The sequence below is a fragment of the Triturus cristatus genome, chromosome 9, assembly GCF_964204655.1.
Source record: "Triturus cristatus chromosome 9, aTriCri1.1, whole genome shotgun sequence".
Lineage (NCBI taxonomy): Eukaryota > Metazoa > Chordata > Amphibia > Caudata > Salamandridae > Triturus > Triturus cristatus.
The window spans coordinates 1,020,060,515-1,020,080,277 of record NC_140592.1 but is presented as its reverse complement, the minus strand read 5'-3'; the positions used below and the strand labels follow the sequence as shown (position 1 = coordinate 1,020,080,277).

Here is a 19,763-nt window from a genome sequence, read left to right as displayed (position 1 = left end):
GCCCTGTGTGTTGCACATTAAGGAAGGGATCTGCAGTTGCCACACTCTCCTCCCCCTTCCCCTTTGTATCTGGGGGCAGGGGCCTGCAAAGCAACACTATAGGAGCCATTTGCACTGTAGGAGCAATCACACGCACAAACGGCTACCTTTGGTGGCCGTGCTGCTACAGTGTGATTTACACCTCATTTAGTGAGGAGGCCCCCTGCCCCTACTGTGACCAATACAATTGTCACATCACAATGCATTTTAGGCACCACCCTTGACCTCATCTGCGCTGGCCAATTAGGAGGATGCAAAGAAGAGTGGCAGTGAAGCTAACAAATGGTAAGGAATGGGCAGGCTCTAAGCCCTTTATTGTAAACAATAGTGTCTTGCAACTGAGGCTTGACCTAAAAGTAGTTCCCTTAATGTAAGCAGTGGAAGGAAACAAGGCATCCAATTAAAAGGATGGTAATGACAGTATGCTCCAGGGAAGGTAAAAACACAAGAAGAGATGAAAAGCATAAAACGACAAATAAGATTGACAATAAATTCAACTAATGGTAATCAACAGGCTAATCGTACACCCCATGTGCTTATCCATATTGTGCATAATAGTACTTGGAAAACTAAAAGCTGTCTGTAAGAGATCTGAAAGGGTTAGGGGGTGCAGGCTGGCTGTTCAAGTTTCAAAGAAATAAAGACAAGTGAATCTTTTCATCTCTGCCAAGTGATGCAGCCTCCGGCGTGCCTGCATCATGCCCCAGGCATGGTTCTTTCATAGCACCCTGTCCGAGCCCAGCCCTGAGGCTGCATTATTCTCTTATACCACTCTGTGCTGCGGGGGAGGCACGAGGAAGCCTTAGTGCCCACCACTGGACGTGCCCTCCTCAGTACTTGAAACGGATAAATGGAAGTGCAGGTACCATGTAGCTACTTGCTTCTGAAAAGTGCCTGTACTCCGCAATTAAAAGTATTGCACGTCTGCTGAGAAGTGCAGGAACTCTCCTTCCCAAAACCAAGAAGTGCAGGGACTCCGTACCGGCCCATTTAAAGCACCTACACTCCCCAGGGGTGACAGCACCTGCCAACTCACATGGTGCCTCTGTATGACACAGGATATCGGCTCCCATCACACAGTCACCGGTAAGGAGCCGATATCACACGGTGTCAGGAAGAATGTGCTGAAAACCACTGTAACAAGCATTCGCATAGCCAATAGGTCTCGCTTTTGGGACCTTTAATTATTTAGTTATGCAGCACTATATCCTTTGTGCAACAACATCAACTGTTGCATGGCTAAACACTTATAAGGTCCCAAAGGCGAGACCTATTGGCTATGCCAATGCTTGTTTTAAGTTTGCACTGCCTTATGGCAACTTTATTGAGAGACTTTGGCTTACGTACGGCAAGTCACCAGCACTGTGCCGGTTGCCGACATCACTTCCGTGTCATGTTTCAGCATTAAAGATTCATCATAAGCGCGTACTGAACACAGCCGCGGGTTGGCGTTACTTTGGGTCTTGGCTTGAAGTTTGGAGGTGCGCATGATTGTACCGGTAAGAATTGTAGGAACCGGGCACTTTTTAAGTGTACCAGTATGTTTTACATATCGGGTTGCGTTACGCACAAGCGCTTATTTCGATTTCTTTGTGTCGAGGTCTCGTCATTTGATTACTTGTCAATTAGCCTCTCTTTGCTACCATTGATCAGGAGATACCGAGTCTCGTACCTAAACTGATGGGGAGTTTGTTTTCTGTTTTGTGAGACCTTTGCACTAGTCACATTCAAGTCCATACAAGCATTAATGTTGACATTTGTTCTTTTCCTCTCATAGAGTGGATGAGACACACTTTGTTCTACTTGAATTGCGTCAGAGCTTCAAGGTAATGGCGATTATAGGCATGACTCATTTTACCTACGCCGCATGCTAATCCACACGTGTGGTGTTACTTGGCATTTTATTGATCTGCAGCTGCACAGCCTATCTTTAGATACTTATCATTGAATATCACTAGATTTGCCTAGTTGTGTCATCATGTATCACGTTTTGTCAGACTCAGTGGTGGTTTTCTTCCCTGTTTTTTCATTTCTCCATACTTTATCTTAAGACCTGCGAGTTCTACATCTACAATTGGTTACTTTTTCCCACAATCCATTTGTTAATGGACCAGTGCTGTCTCTATGTTCGTACTGTTATAACCGTGTTGCATTATTTTAAAAAAATCTAGACTCTATGTTTATTTACTTGTAGATTCTCCCCTGAAGAAGGGCAGATTTTCATGCCCGAAATGCATTGGGATTCCTTCATAATCTGCAAGAAGCTCGCAACTGATATGTTGTATCATTGAATGAAGTTCTCCCTAAGGAGACGTATTAAGTCTGCTCAATAAAAGAAGAATTTTTTGAGCAACTAGCATTATATTTCTTGATATTCATTTTGGAAAATATTCTTTGTACGGGTTTTTGTCAAAGTTTTACTGTATATGTACTTATTTGTTATATCTGATTACTATAGTATAATGTGATTTACTCCTTCGGAGTGTTTGAGTGTAGTGTACCTGGAGGCTATGACCATAGACCTAGCGTATACACACTTTTGAGTATGGGGTGGGCTGTACCTCCTCTGCAGGTGCACACCAAATCTAATTAGCATTGACATTATTTTTGAATTCGCAGTATCATTTGTAAAATTGAGTGCATACCAGCTGTTCATTGTTCACTTCACCAAAGTGCGCATGGCGCACTGAAAATAAAAGAGCTGCTGCCATTTCTAAAGCAGCGTCCCCAGAGTGGTCTGTGCGGCCGCCATAGAAAAGATATACTCTCTAAAATAAAACTCGAGGGGGGTCCAATTTCGAAAGCTGCACAGGATGGAGCAATTTTAAGTAATAATCCAGGCAGACATATTATCACTTGGGGGCTGCTCAGAGGGACAACGTGGTCTCGGTCGCCTGTAGCTCAATGCAAAAGGCACGTTAAAATTACATATGATGAAGCCATCTCAAAACGAGGAGTGAAGGGCGAAACCATGCATTGTACATGATAAGCATGTGTGGAATTCAGACACCACAGCTTGAATGCAGACACTGGGTGACCTTTCCTAACTGTGCCTCAATCCTAGTAAAAACTAGGCAAAGAATTTTGCACATACACATTTCACAACTGTCCCAAGTAATACAGATTATTTTACAAAATAAAGTAGATGAACAGAAATAGAGACTAATCAAACAAAACAAAAAAAATCAAAGAATTTACATTCTTTGGCGGATGGCCCCGCCCCCAGGGCCTATCAGGAAGCTACAGCTTGGTTTGAATGGGTGGGTGAGAGCGCGTCACAATGGTAACGAAGACAGCCCCAGAAACAGGCTTTGCTGCTGGCACCTCACTTCACAGGGAAGAACATAAATTAGGGAAATCGCAGCTAAATAGACTGACACCCATGCCCAGCAGAAGTGGAGGAGATGCTGTGGCATGACCTTTAGAGCTGCCGACTTTGGACCTGGATTAGGCGGTTCGAGTCTCGGCATGGTAAAACTGTGAATAAAAAAAATGTAAATAAATAAGAGGACGCGCGGCCTACATTATTTAATGTAAATTAAAAATAAAACAACGAGTTATGCGAGGCTGTGAAAATAAAGCTGCGGCCACCATGGTTTGTATTGCCCGTGTTGTTTACATTAAAGCTTGCGCTGTGCTGAAACCTTAAGCACGGCGTCCTGGTCATGAGGAGCAGAGAGCTGATAAGCGGTCGCCTGCCTAATAAGAGAAAGTCAATTAAAAAAAAGTAGTACTCACAGACCTAAATGAAACACAGGAGTAACAACATGAGTAAAAGTCCTTATGGGAAGTTCCAAAAGGAGACAAGGTGGTACTAAGGCGGGACTTCTAAGCCTATTCACAAATCCAAAGCAACCATTTAGAAAAGACAGTAACAGGAGCCAATTGAAAAGATGGGTGGGAAATGGATGGCGTTCCTATTCCATACCACAATACTGCATGCCTTGCAGAGCAGCGCATGCGCTGTCCAGGCTCGACCTAAAAACAAGGAATTGGCTACAAGGGCTTGCTATAGAACTTGATGGAAAATGGTAATACAATTTAAATTACAACAAATAAAATAAGTTACCTCGAGCAAGACCACATTATTGATTTAGTCGTTATGAATGTCAGTTGACCATGCAAAACGAAGACCTAAAATGTGTTGTGAGTGCACCCAAATAAAGTAAGGAAATTAAATGTATGCAAATCACACAACTTTTATATAGCAAAGTAGTAGCAAACAGCAGCAACTGTTATGTCTTCTTTACACCTGGTGTATCAACCAAGTGTAGTATTTTCAAAATTAAAATCATAAGGAAAGAGATATCAACGTCACAACAGGAGAAAATTGATATGCATAAAATAGAAGTGGAGAGGATGCAAAAGAGACGTGGGGAGGATGCAAAGGGGAACACTAGGTAGTAAAAGAAATATTCCTTTCCCGCGAGCTCCTCAAGAACATGATTGCGCTGGAGTCGTGCATCAGGTCTTTCGAAGACGTGGCAGTGATCAGACAAGGCATGTAGAACAGGCTACTAAAGCAGAGGATGTAAATTACACTACAGAGATAAGTAAATGAAAACCACCAAGATACTTCGAAGCACATGCAGATGATTCCAAAGGACAGTTCAGAATAAAGTGGATCAGGGTGGTAGGTGGACCCAAGATAAGGGCAAGAATGTGGAACACTTTGAAAGCATGGATAACGAGCTGGCTGGACCAAGTGAAGCAATCAAGTTCTTGTGGAACATTGGCTCTATCCCGAGCTATAAACACTTATTTAAAAAGAACTGGCAACAGCACAATTTTAATACTTCTCGAATACACACTGCAGATCCATAAAGTAAAGACATTCAAATGAAAACAAACATGCAGACAGAGTGGAGGTTGGTGTTTCCTTCAAGACTTAACCCCTTCAGTGCCCATGACGAGATAGTCTCGTCATGGAGCGCGGTTGCGCTGTGCCCATGACGAGACTATCTCGTCATGAACCCCGCCCGCTAATGCAACGCCCGGCCCAGGGCGTGGAAAGGGCATGGTACTGAAGAGGTTAAAGGTATTAGAGCACAGGCAAGTGCACATCAGGTCTGCAGATGAGACCAAGGAACGGTTGCAGAGAAAACACAAAAGACAAGCCACCTCCAAGCAACAATATCTATGACATAAAAAATAAGGGGCATAAAGACAGAAAAAAGAAAATAAAGAGTTAGCAGGTGGCGAAAGTAACTGGGCAAGTTGTAAAGAAAGCTAACAGGAAAGTGACACAGAGGTGCAGGCAGCCAAACACCTTGGTGCAATAACTACCAAACATTTAGGGGTAGGAGGGGTTCATATAGTTTTGGAAGGGAAAGTCATGGCAGGGACTGTAAGAACAAAAGACTTGAGCATCAACAATTACTCCTGCAAATAGGTATGGACTACAAAACCTCTAGAAATCCGGGTAGTTTTCTATCCTTATTGAATTTGTGGTTTGATTAGTATTTAATTTGGTTGGCAAAAGCTTTAAAAGTGAAGTACGGCTTAGGGGTGTTGGGAGGGAGACCGTGACTTGGGTTGGTTTGAAGGACAGTGGAGTGAGGGTTGAGAGTCGTAAGCAGTAGATTGGGGATAGTTGATGCTGTTGGATAGAGCGGGAAGTTTAAGACTCAACAACAGACTCTGCTTCAACAACAAAATGGGGGATGAATGTAAGATAACCGTGATCTCCACCTGCGATTCCACCCATCTCTTACCCAAATTTTAACCCTCCTACCCCACTTGTGATCAGGTGTTACCAGCTTGCTGAACTATTGAGACTGATGCTATACTTCATGTTTCTGGGAAATTTGGAACCATCCGCCACAAGAACTCAGTTTTCAAGTTTGCATTATCTTGGACTGTACTCAAGGAGCTCAAATATCAAGAAAATAGTCTGAGCAAAGAGAAAACTTTGAAATGCTGCCTTAAATAAACGTTGTTCCCTGCAAGACAAAGTGATCAGGGATGAGTTTCTTTACTTCACTGAACCAGAGGTAGCTTGAGAAATTGGAGGCCTGCAGAAACAACAGTGACAATGGGGGAGGCTTTCAGTGGGTAGTAGGCTGTTGCACATCAGATTCAGCAGGGGCAACCAGAGATATTTGGCAAGGGATTCAGTGAGGGACGGTCATGAAGGGTGGTTACCCATGTGGCTTAGCTTGGGCAAGTGTTGCTGGGCCCACTGGAGAAACGTAGTATTAGTACACTCTGACATAAAAAAACAACTTGCCCTGGATCCTTCTAGGCATGATTCCCTCTAGCTGAAAAAGTAACACTCAGGATTGTGCATGGGACGTTAGTAATTCCTGGCCTAGTGGGGCAGGGGTGGGTGGCCTTAATAATGTTTGCATCAGCATCAAGACACATTTTTCCTCACAACAGATTGGAGTGGCTTCTCAATCATCCATGAGTCCATGGTGGATCAATCATGGAGGTTTCCACACAATGGTGCAATGGAAGTGGAGGGTGCACAGAGCCATTTCAAGAGTCCTGAGCTTGCAAAAATTTATAGAGCTCAGGGGAGGGGTTGAGAGACAGAGTCCACTCACCTACTGCTACATGCTGTAAGCTTGTTAGTTGTTTTGTTTGTATGCACTTGCATTGTAGAGGCGAGAGTTTAGGACTTAGCTTTATTAAAGTGTATGTGGAGGTCTGGGGTGTGCAGTTATGTGGGGTGTGTTGTTCTTTAGATTCTTTTTTAGATGTCGTACTTGTGTTGATTGGGGGTACCTGCAGGCCTAATGGTATGGGTTGGAGCAGATAGTTGCAGTAATGATGAGAAATGTGCAATGGGTTGGGGGTAGAGTAGTGAGAGGGAATCTCATGACATGGAATGTTAAGGTTCTTAGCGACACGATTAAGAAGGGCATCCCAGTGGCAGCACAATCATTAACTTAATGTGGTACTCCTTCAGGAAACCCATTTAATGCACCATGCATGTCAATTAGTAGGACAGTGGTTATACAAACTTAGCAATTCAAAAAGGTGATCACAAGGTACTTTGATACTTGTGAAAAATAATTATCCCTGCAACGTGAATGTGAAATAGGAGAATCTCTGATCACTTTCCATTGTCTATGACCCAAGGCAGGAGGAAATGGGTGCCAAACCTATGTGGCAAATGAACGCATGGGAAATGAAGGAAGGATTTAAAAAAGACTGTAGAATTCCTACGTGCCCCCAATACTTTGAGGAACATGTAGGGCTGTCGACTCTGACATTACTATGTGGGAGGCCTTAATACTGCTCAAGGGCTAGGCATTGTACCATTTCCATTAGAAAAGAACACTCTTAAGAGAGTTGCGGTATATTCTCCCGATCCTCTGGGCCAATGTCAATTGGTGGGAATTAAAAAGGAAGGTAAAAATCTAATGATGCTCTGACGATGGGTAAATAGAAGACCGAAATGGACAGATGTATGGGGGCTGAAATGGCAGTGTTCCTTGCTCGGGGTTGCTCTGCTAAACATAGAAAAATCTGGACCCGTTGGCCAACATATCGAGGAATCGAGCTTCCCCCGGCCGCTCATCAACCCCTGAATGGTGCCTTGTTTTCTAATGTATACGGTTTGGAACACCGTGTATAAGATGGTAAATAAGCCTTATGATATTTTTAACATGTATGCACGTCCGGAGATTTAGCACTGTCTGCACTCTGTTTGAGTTGTTACCCCGTGCATGTAGGACAGGTGTTGGATTCTGGTCAAAATGTTGTAATTAGTGATCTTTAGTCATTTTCTTCTACAGGTCATCGAAGGGCCCTCGCCCATCTTTCCAACGAAAAACTGAATAAAATCTGTTAAAAAAATCTAATGATGCATTGTTTTGAAACACAATTGAGAGATACAAAGCCAGGAATAATGCTTGGGAAGTTTGTCACCTGGCTGAGAAAAAGGGACAAAAAGTCCAATTGGGAAGGTCCAAGAAACTGCAATGGATGGAGATATCAAGTGAAGAATAAGGCTGATTTCTTTGGAGGCCGCGGTAATAGGGAAGAGAACCAGTTTGATTTGGTTCCGTGCTTGAATGCCAAAGGAAGCATTTCATAAAAATAAACCCAACTGCTTGAGCAACACATTCCTGTCACCTTGACAAGACCAACAAAGCATAACCTCTAGAAAGAGTTTTTAATCACAAGTAAGGATAAACTCTGAAAACATGTAGGACTAAGGGTCACCAACCCATCACTGATAACAGTATCATTATATTTGGGAATTTTACTGACCATTTTTTGTCTTGACTCAGGTGCTGTTTGGTACTTCTGGAATCATCGACTCATACAGGGGAAACACATTATCCATCATATGGGACAACCCTGCAAACTATTGCCTATTGCATGGGATACTGAACAGAAATTCTAATTCTTTGTAAATATTGACCTTTGGGAGAGACAGATTTAAATCAAATTCAAAGGAACCAATAAGTCCATATCCAAACACATGCTTTTTATCGTCGAAAGTAAGATATCTTGACCAGTGTCACATCTCCTTAACCCTCCATAAAACTGACAAGATTCACCCTTTTACCCAGTGATGTCCATCATCCCATGCCATCACGAAGGACAGTTCACCTCTGCTCCTGTACCAGCAAGTGTTCTCCTTGGTCCCGTTAACATAAGTTGGTCCCCACCTAAGAACAGACCACCCATGCCTCCATTAGATGCCCCACCAAGCATGCCAGTGACAAGCCTCACATACGTCTTGTTTCGGATGTCGATGGCACATGCACAGCGGATGACCGAAGATAGAAGAGTCCAGATCCCAAAGGTGCGAGCTTGCAGGCCATTCACTGTCAGAAAGAAGACATTCCTGTGAGTGCAAATGACCCTTGTAGCATGTGTTGCATCAAGAATCTAATGTGTGCCTAACAGGGAAGATAGCAACTAGGGGACAATAGAATTCCTTTCTCCCAATCTCAAACTACAAGCAGTATCCAATAAATGAGAAGCATTTATTCTGCACAGGAGTGTTGAATGGTTATGTTACAAGTGTAGCAAATACACTCAAACGTCCATGCTGCAAATTATTAGAACATCAGATTATAATTATTCCCACTTGCACAGCCCAATATATTCTCAAAAATAAAATTCCTCTGGGTAGGTTATCCAACATTTATTTCAAAGCATTTTATAAAAAGGCAAGAGACTTGATCTTCTACACAGAGCTAGAGTCAGCATTATAAGTTAACAATAAGGACCATTCTAGTATGGAGGACTTTAAAAAAAAATGGGAGGGGGAGATGTGTTGGAAAACAATTGGGTGTTGTTTAAGAGGGACCAATGGACTCTTCTAGAAAATATGTACCCTTCATGTCCACATACACTTCATACACTTTGGCTCTATAGCTCCCATCTGACTCACCCAGGTACTGACAAGCTCACCCACATGCCCCTGACCAGGATACCACTCATTCAAAGATCCTAAAACCCTATTTGCTTGTATACCCTCCCATACTACTTGTAAAGGGGTTGTCTACCCACCGACCCATAAACTGTCCTTACCCAGATTTGGTTTGCCAGTATAGAGTTTATCAGAGAGGAAGCTGTGGTCGCGGAAGCTCTGCACTGTGTTCCCCACAGCGATGATGGATACCATGAGCAGCCAGCTACGAAGCACATTCAGGAAACGACTCATCTTTCTCTGGGGATTGAGGGGAGTGCAAGAAAGGATCTGATAGGAAAGAAAAGGGGATAAAATATCAAAATGTGTGGTGTGTCAGGCCACTAAGGTTGTATGGGTCAGGTCACAAAGCTATTCAGATCTACAAAATTCACTACAATCCTCACAGAGCCAGTGAAACTGCTATTGCTTGCAATTCTGCCTTGTTCACCTATACCCTGCTCAGATCCTTGTTCAAGCCATGCTACAGTATCTAGACATTAAAAATGATTTGCAGGAGAACAACCAAAACTCAAATTATGATGCTCTTGACCCAGGCTGATCAGCACAGCCATTCTCAACTTAGTAGACTCCTACGGCATTGGTGACATGCAAGTAGAAAGCAAATTAAAAAAGGTAGGCAAAGCCAATAAATAAGTGTTGCGTTATTGGACTACTGATGTTGCTAATGATTTTTGCTGCTGCTGTGCAGCATCAGCAAAAGTTAAAAATAAAAATAAGTGATGGGGGCAAAAAAGGCATGTTGATGTGGTTGCTGTCACTTCTGTTGACAGCCATGTGATTCTCTAGGTGTGTACATACAGGATGACATACACGTGTGCCTAAGAAATGACATAGCCGCACCAGGAAGCAAAGGTGTACTTGAGGCCAAGCTCGGGAGATGGGGGGGCATAAGAGTCTTCTCTTGTACAACATAAAAAGAAATGCTGACAATATTTGAGGCCCACTATAAGCACTATTTCTGACGTGGTTTTATTTTTCAAAAGGCTACTCGTCAAATTTTGTTTGCAAGAAAATTTAGTCTGCAGTTACCCATCGAGGGATTTATTACTTTCATGTGTTTTATATGTCCAATGGTTTTTATCACGGAAATGTGCAATTGTTGTACTGGATTAGGATTTTAATTAAATCAATACATTTACCATGGCTTGCTCACCACCTAGACTGCTGTGAAATGTACAGTGCAAATGTACACTCAAGCCTGCAATTTTAGTAGGCAGGCAACAAATTCCAAACAATGCTTGTGAGAAGTTGGCCTGGTATATGATGTTCACTAGTTAAAGTGACCACCTTGTACCATGCCAAGCAACCCTTATGGTGTGGTTGTAAGTCAACCTTTTCGGACTAGCTGCCCTAGTGGTAGCGTAGGCTAAGCAGTCTTTGAGGCTAAACTCGTGAAGCGTGTTAAGCAGGCTGTTTTACCAAATGTAACCCCCTTTTATACCAATGAAAGGACACCACACAGATATATATTGAAAATATATATGTATTTATGTCTCAAAGTATCCCCTAGACTCTTTATGAGCACAGGAGCACAAATCGTTAAACAAGATTACAGTAGAATACACAGAAGTTGCACTTTATATGGATAGGCCCTGGTGGCCGCTCAAACCATATACTAAAATAGTGGTATAAGTACCACGAACAGAAAAGGGAAAAGGCCTAGGGCCTCTAGAATCGCTGGGCCTACAAGGAGCTAACTTTAGTTAGTGACCAGGAGGTCCACGGGTTGCGTATGCAGAGCAAATAGTCACACGCGTGCTCCCATAGGTTTTCAATGGGTGCGTAAAAGTTACACAGTTACTGCAAAAAGGATCTTCCGGATGGACTATGAACTCAAGATTGGAAACACAGACACTAGAGATGATTCTCTACACTTGGGCACCGGAGTGCCAGCTTTACCTCACCCACAGGAAGCGGGTGCATAGGCCTCGAAGTGCGTCGGGTTTCTTCTATCTGTTCAGTGGAGCCTGTGGACAAAGATGCTGCAGGCGGTCGGTCCGGAAGAGATGCGGTGGATCCAAGAGTGGATCGGAGTTGTAGAAGACCTGTAAGCAGAGGGGACAGTGTTCACAGTCACTAGCCAGTGACCAGCGTGGCACCAGGTGGGTACCAGGCGATGTCGGGTGCAAACAGGAAGAAAGGTGTAGCTTGTCTCTGCAGCCACGTGGTCCCTGAAGGTCGACGACGTCCAGGAGTCGGTTCACGAGCTGTCCCACGCAGGCTCTCGCTGTCGGCGGTGTCGGCGACTTGATCGAAGCAAACAAGCCTTGGCAAAAGCAATTGTTGTGGAAAATTAAATAAGCTGATGGTTCTGACCAGCAAGGTCAGAGGGATTGCTCCTTTGGAGGGGAGCAAGGGCCAGTCTGGAGCAACCAGACCAGCGGTGTATTTCTTGAAGTTCGTCGCCAAGATGGCCACTAGCCAGCGGGCCAGCAACCGGTTAGGCGCGTCGAGTGGCAAAATGCAGAAGGGCCCCACGCAGATCGTGGAGATGCTGGAGGGCTCACCTTTGGTGCAGATGCTGCTCGAGGGTTGGGCTTCTCAGATCCCAAAGCACAACTTGGAGGGAGCCTCAGTTGTTGCACTTGCAGCTTGTCGCGGTCGTTTCAAGATGGCTGGCTCCACGTGTCTCGTTGCCTCCACGGGTCTCTCTTTTTCAGGGACTGTGGATCGGGCAGTGAGAGGTCTGGAGGTCCAGGTCTTGTCAGTCTCTGGGCTCGGGCTCCGGCGGGAGGCGTCGGCAAAGCAGACGTTGATTCGCTGGATGGTGCTTGCGTTAGCAAGGTGGTCACTCCCTGACCACAGGGGAGATTAGCTTCAGTCCTCTGTGCGGCAGAGCGTCGAAGTTCCCGTCTTCTTCTTAGTTTCAAGTTGATTCCAGGATGTCTAAAGTCTTAGGACACAGCTCCTACCTTTATTCGGATTCTAGGGGCCGGACTACCTGCTAGGTCCCTCCCTAAGGGTGGGACCAGGAAGGGGGGTGGTTACACCACCAATCCTTTGTCCAGCTCCCCCCAGGTCCAGGGCTGGTGTGCCCCAGGACCGGTTTGAACTGGCATATGCACCGAGGCTCCTTGTGAGCCTCAGGCATGTCTGGTTTCTTTCAAGCCGTACCTGACCAATACATAAAATCCTGTCTGGGGTGGTGCACGCACCTCCCCTGGCAGGAAACCCTTTGTCCACACCTCCCAAGCTGGAAGGACTCCCAGCAGCAGGAGGGCAGACTGGTGTCTGTGGTGGCAGCATCCATTTTGTGGAGCTGAGGCTATGTCTGATTTTACCCGGGTTTCAGGTACTGTACATGTCGTGTCCCTCTAGAAGGGTGGAATGCTAACCCCGTCGCCAGAATTGGCGAGGGGTTAGTATTCCAATTCGTATGACACCTTACTCGACATGTTTTGATAAAGCCAAACCAAAGATAGCATTTAACCGCGAGGTTCATAATGCACTTAAGAGTATATGGTATGACGATATCTGGAAACAGTAGAAGGGAGTTGTTCCGACCACTGCAGACAGGCTCAGCTCATGCCAGAGCACCATCTCACATGGAACCAAGCACTCTGCCTTCAGGATTGTTAAGGCCTGCCATAGGAGTGACTTATAGGTTAACATGTGTCCCATTTAAGGTTAGGTATAGGTATACTACACCTAAGTAAGAGGTGGTTACACCAACTTACCCCAGCTGAGTGATCAGCCAGTTGTGTCAAATTTGTTAGGCCAGGCCAGGGGTGGCACAATACATGCTTCAGCCCCTGGTAGGCCTTAGATACACCAATGCCCTGGGTACCTAGTGTACACTGGTACAGGGGCTCACAGGGTGATCCACTTCCAATTCGTTATGCACCTAGGGTGCATAGTGTAAATTTAGTAGAGAGAACAGCAGGCTGGGGGTCTGATTGGCAGGCCCACAGCCTCAATATGTCAAAAACCAGTGAAGCAAAAAGCAAAAATTTGGGGTGACCATAGGATAGCAGACCCTACTCTCCTACAATGCTTGAAAGCAGATATGCCCCAAAACGACAAGAGACCTAGCAAGAAAGACACTTAGGGACGGTCTCCGAGCATGTAAATAACGTTTCTCTATCCATTTCATGTCTCCACAGACTAAAATTACCATGGAATTTCACCTCTTAGGCCATTTAAAATTAAGCATGAATGCGAAATATTTATTAAAAATAAGGCCTCGATCATTGACCTTGTTGTAGATACGAATTCTTTTTCACAAATGCAAGAACATTCAGTGAAACAGTTGGTATTCCAACTCTATTCATGGCTGCTCCTGAAGAAGTTGTTTGATATCTTTATGCTTCCAGAAAAAGCAAGTAAATATAAATCCCCAGTTTTTCACGACACCAAGCATCACTAATTATAGGGGACACGACAATAGGTATTCTGCTATAAATAAGCACTCCTCTGGCAAATTAGGTGTACATAGCCCAAATATGCTTCGTTGTACAACAAGTATGAAGACCAACTATGCACAGATAAGGAACTGCGCTGTGCACCTGGATGGTGCAAAAAAAAGGTCACAAATTGTGAGCTCCCTGGCTCAGCACTAACCTCGCACCTGCTCAGAAGACTACCATCGCATTAAAGTACTATGAAGGTAAACTGCACTAAAAGGTATGTTTACTGCTTCTCCTTAAAGCAAATGCAAAAGTATAAAGAAATACAATAGTTTATTAATCTATACGTCTTCCTCTTTTTTTATTCTGTTTCCACAGAAAATTCAAGTAATGGGGTAGGTTCACTCTTCCTTCACAAACATTTTAACCCTACTGAGAATGCCATAGCAAACTTTGTAAACCGCCCCTTTCATGTTATATCTACATGTGTAAAAAGAATAATACTACACATTTAGCTCTTAGTATACTAGCTCTACGCCATGTCTTACCAGCAAAATAACTACACTGACGATGATGTATCAACCAAACTTATTAGGGGGTACATATTGGAAATTAAGAGAATGTAAAATTTTCTAACTAGCGTAACAGAAAGTTTCAATTCTATTAAGGACGCGGAGGCAAGGATTATGCTTTACTCTCCTCACTTCAATAACACAGCAGCCATTTCAAAGATAAAAGAAAAACTACAATCCCCAAGAACCCTTGGGAATAACAAGTTCAACATAATAAGGGTCAAGTCCATGACTCAGCCGAACACGTCTTTCCACTTACTCTTTCGACGCATTAGTCTCGCCGAGTTTCTGAAGTTATGCCTCTCGTTTACTTGACTCCATTCCCAGGAAGAAAGCAATGAGACCAATTCATCCTCCCAATAGCAAGCTACAGACAGGTTAGCAAAATCCGGCATTGCATAGCCACTGGTTGAGACGAACTATTGAAATATAGCACATCTAACAATGCACACTGAACAGTAGCAAAACCAGAAGATCAACACTTTCCATCAAGAAGAACAACAAAAATATTGTACTTACTAGTCACGGGGCAGGAACAGGTCATAAATTCTCTGTGGGAATAATCCTCGTCTCCACGTCCTAAATAGAATTGAAACTTTCCGTTACGATAGCTAGGATATTTGACATTCTATGTCAAGATCGGAGGCGAGGATTATTCTCATTTAAAGCTTGCCCACCACCATTGTGGGCCATATCAAGCACCGGCTTGAAACATAACCTCTTAACGTTAGAGTCCGAAGACCAGTCGGCTACATTCATGATATTCTCCAGCCAAGCACCCAAGGTGAATACATTCGAGGCCATTGCACCCCTGGCCAAATGTGCCCCATAAATCTTCAGATCAATGCCAGCCTCTTGTATTATCCACTATAACCAGCGGGCAATTGTAGGCGAGGAAGCTGGCATGCATGGCTTACGAGCAACCAGGAGCTGATACTTCCCTGGAGGATGAAACTCTCCTGACATCGCTTCATAAGCTTTAAGACACTGCACCACACAGCTTCAGCATCTCTGGGAAAGAAGGGTAGGTGATGGTCCTTGTGTGACATTTAGTTCTGTGGCTGTGAAAGATACAACCGATGGAGAGAAAAAATAAAAAAGCCTGTTTTCTATGTCTAAGGCCCGGACATCGGACACTCGTCTGCAAGAAATCAGAAAGAAGAGCATGGCCAATTTGGCTGATAGTTGCTTCCACAACAGAAATCTATTGGGCTGCCAGGATAAAAATAGGTTTCGCCAAGTGAACTGCAGAAATCTCTGGTGTGGAGGGAGAAAATAAAAATCGATAGTGTGGTATGCGTCCTTCAAGTCAAGGCGTACCATCCAATCTGTGAGTCGTAAGACTTTCAGCAGAAGGTGAATACTCTCCATTTTGAAGTGACAGTATACCAGTCACTCGTCGAATTTGCGGGGGATTTATAACCAGTCTCTGACCCACCCCCCCATCTTCCTTGTCGACGGGAAAGAGGTTGCTGATAAAACCCCGAGGATGACCACAGGTGTGGCAGATAGCCCCTTTTTCCAACAGGGAGGTCACCTCTGCGTCTAACAGAGAGGCTTTCTGAGAGGAGAACTGAATGGGCCATCGGGGTTCACCTAGATGAGGGGAACCATAAAACTCTATTTGAAAACCCCGAAAAGTCAAACACCCAAGCATCGGAGGTAATAGTGCGCCAAACATGCGCGAAATTTGCAAGGCGGCCCCCTACCTTTAGATGTGAAGAAGAAAGGACACTCACCGGACTGGGAAGCAGCGTGGTATCCTTTCCCTCTGCCACAGAACCGCTGTCCTCTTGTGGAGTAAATGTTGGCGAAACTGGAGTGATCTTGATAGGCACCTCGCGTAGAGCCTTGTCCATTTGGAGTATATTGAGCATATGCGCGGATGGCCGAGTGGCCCCTACCTCGACTGGTCCCCCCTCCAAATCCCTGGTGTGGAAAATGTTTTGGATGGAGGACTGGGCCTGGTCTAGCGGTGTGTAGGTATTGAATTTGCCTAGTTCCCTTATGAAGGGCTCTCCAAACAGAGGCCCCCTTGCGCTACAGCGCCTGCCTCGGAGACCAGGTCACTGAGCTTTGGGTCCAACTTTATTAGGAAGGAGAAGCGAAGCTTGGCAGACAGGGCGCAATTCGCATTTCCAAGAAAATGTATGCCACGTTGCACCCATCCGGAGAAATTAGTGCACCCGAAGCTTTGGCACCCGAAGCCATGTCGAGTATCCTTGTCAGTGGGCGGGAAAGGTCCAACAGCTTGTCCTGGCAAAGGTGTCAGGACCTATTTATTCCCTTTTTTGGGGTCCTTCATAAATCTGGCCATGGTAGGGACCACTTCAGGCATTAGGGTCACCTTGCCAGCCAAGGGCGGGGACATTCTGCCCGAAGGCAGGTACGAGCCTCCTTTTCAAGATGTTTGCAAATGTGTGCAGCTACATAATTTGCCACCTTCAAAGATGGCACACATTCTGCTGAACTGGGGTGAAGGATCTGGAAGGTCAGGGAAGCTTAGGGGCGTCAGGGGCGGAGGGAGGAAGGGAGGAAGGAAGGAAGCCAAGGCCTTGACAGAGCATGTTCTTCGTCTGTATCAGCCTAAAGGTGAGAACTCGGATCAGCATGATCCCCTGGTGAGACGGTGGAAGGGTCTTGGTTTAGGAATGTGTGCTGTAGCCACTCAAAAGTGTAGTGGTCTGCTCCCTCCTGACAACGGCGCCCAGCCAGTACCTCCTCTGAATCAGATGGCCTGGGGTGGTCTCCGGGTGCTTGAGGAGTAGGGACAGGCCGGGATGCCTGTGCAATCTTTGCGCATTCGCGCACAATTTGTTGTGAGCCGCAACTCCATAGGTGCCATGGCCTTCCTAACAGCCCTGTATATTGAGGCGTCCACTGCCTCATAAAAGTCATCATCCCAGGGGAGGAAGGCATGGTGGATCCGCCTCCCCTGGGTATCCTCAAATGGCTCCATACATGCAAACAGGAAATAAAACAGTTTATTCTAAATGGGAAAATGCCCACAGGCAATGCAGTCTGCAGACTCAGCAGTAGGAGGACTAGGTGTCATCCACAGAGTTTAAGAGGGTGGAGCCTAACAGCAATGGGTCCAAAGCCCAAGACACTCTCCCCCTTGGTGCATGATAATATGGGGAACTTCAGCCTGAGAGAGTGTCTCCACAACTGCACACAAGCCACCCCTGTATTAAGGGGATGGGCAAATCAGCAGTGCAGTGGCAAGTAAACGGCCACAGGATAGGCCACATTCGTCATGCTGAGTAGGTCACGCTGCAGAGAAAGCGGGAAGAATACAGCCCCCTTCCGCATCATGCGCAGTCAATACAGACCCCCGAGGCACGGGGCATAATGCAATAAATATAACAGGGACCCAATACAGGCTACAGACCCCACCGGAGTGTATCTCTCCAGGCGGGACTGGCTCCTGCAATTCTGGCACGCAACTTCACTCTCGATTCGGAGGGAAATGAAGGCTGCGCATCACAGCTTTAGACGTGCTGGAACGGTGGCACCTGGCGAGCGGAGGAAAGAACTGCGGAGCCACACCAACAACACGGCTGCGAAGGAAACACAGTGTGTCCAGTGGCCAGGGAAATAAAAAGCACAATAGAATACAATCAAATACAGTGACACTCTAAGGATCAAACAACAACGTGCACACAGCAATAACAAGAATAAGGTAGAATCATTTTACTTCAACTGCGAGCAGCCAAGAAAGAGGGGAAAGACGTGTGGAGGACTATATGGCTAAGAGGGGCTCCTGATTGGCTGAGTCATTGACTTGACCCTTATTGTCTGTTAAAGTTATTCCCAAGGGTTCTTGGGGATTGTAGTTTCTTGTATCTTTGAAATGGCTGCTGTGTAATTAAAACGAAGAGAGTAAAACATAATCCTCGCCTCCGGTCCTGACATAGAATTATAAATATATACCACTTCTTACTAGCACTATAAATTATACTCAACTCGAAAAAGATTTTCCTTGCAGATTAGCACTACGTTATACTGTTATTACTTTGTAAAGATACTGTTTATTTTGCAAACTGCTTTCTCATTTTTATTAACCACACTCATTTCAGCCTGGCTGATGAGGGGTGTTACCCCGAAACTGGTCCCATGATGCTTGTTTCCGGTCCAGGGAAGACCTGGCTTGGCAATTCGGGCTGGACTGTTCTCATGAGGCACAGGGTCAAAACAGATTTTCATATAGCTGAGTCTGAACTGCGGTGGCGAAGTGAGCTAAAGAACGATGATGGATTCAACCCAGATCTGTGACTGGGGGTGAGTGTCTGAAAGGTTTCAGCACTCCGTCCATAATCTCCTTGTGTTTGCTTTATTCGCCCTAAATTGGGAGGGTATGCCCAGACGTGGGTCCCTTGCTCACTTTGCCACTGGATTTAAGCTAGCCTGGTTGATGAGGGGTGTTACCCCAAAACCAGTCCCAGGATGCTTGTTTCAGGTCCAGGGAAGACCTGGCTTGGCAATTCAGGCTGGACTGTTCCCATGAGGCACAGGGTCAAGACTGATTTGCATATAGCTGGGTCTGAACTGGGGTGGCTAAGTGAGCTAAAGAACGATGATGGATTCAACCCAGATTTGTGACAGGGGGTAAGTGTCTGAAACATTTCAGCGCTACGTCCTTTATCTCCTTGTTTTACTTTGTACACAACTAAATCACATTTATTAAAACACACTGAACACTGTATAAAACCACGTTTCATAATAAAGCAGGTTTTGTATACTAAAATCCAAGTATTATTTCAATATGTACATGGTCAGACTTGAAGTTGTTAATGCATGCACTTTAAATAAGAAAAGGAGGCCGGGCCTGCGAAGGTAGCTGATGGCACGTAATTTCTGATAGCTCCTGGGAACACACGCTAAAAGTAATAAAAAGGCCCCTAAATGTTAATATTCAGAAGGAACTGGCCATAGGAACAGGAGGAGACAGCTTGGAGGTGGCAGCAGGTGAGAACAGATTTCAGTAAATTGAAGCGCGGCGTAAGGGTCCTCTTGGGTAACATGGAGCTGAAAAAAGAAACGTGCATGGCACTGAGCCCAGTGACAAGACCAGTGAAAGCAGAGGGAATAATCGATCTGCCAGTGAAAAGGAGCGGCAGACAAGAAAGAAGACTTACAGCAGACAGTGTCCGGCCCACGAACGCACAGAGGTAGGAGAAAACATGACTCGGGAGCTCCGGGCACAGACAGTGGTCTACTAAGTGGAGAGAAGACCGCCAGCAGGGAGCTTGAAGACAGCAGTCGCAGAAACAGGCTTCAGGCTTGCCACCCCGACACACAAGTGCTTCCTCACTATCTAAGTGTAGGCAGCTAGGAAGGATGGGGGTATTAATTTTATGAAATGCAGCATGGTCTGCATGGCAACAAACTGGGCGCTCTGCTGAA

General features: G+C 45.2%; 1 protein-coding gene across 7 annotated transcripts in view; it reads right to left on the bottom strand.

Annotated features, from left to right (window-relative positions):
* ERG28 (ergosterol biosynthesis 28 homolog) overlaps nt 1–19,763 on the bottom strand; it is a 60,700-nt gene that overhangs the window by 19,546 nt on the left and 21,391 nt on the right. For all 7 annotated transcript variants that reach the window (XM_085626708.1, XM_085626709.1, XM_085626711.1 and 4 more), the window contains 2 exons: nt 9,538–9,706; nt 8,735–8,825 (listed from right to left, as the gene is read on the bottom strand). In XM_085626708.1, coding sequence (XP_085482834.1) covers nt 8,735–8,825; nt 9,538–9,670 — 224 coding nt within the window. In that variant the 5' untranslated portion in view covers nt 9,671–9,706. The remainder of the gene's footprint in view (nt 1–8,734; nt 8,826–9,537; nt 9,707–19,763) is intronic.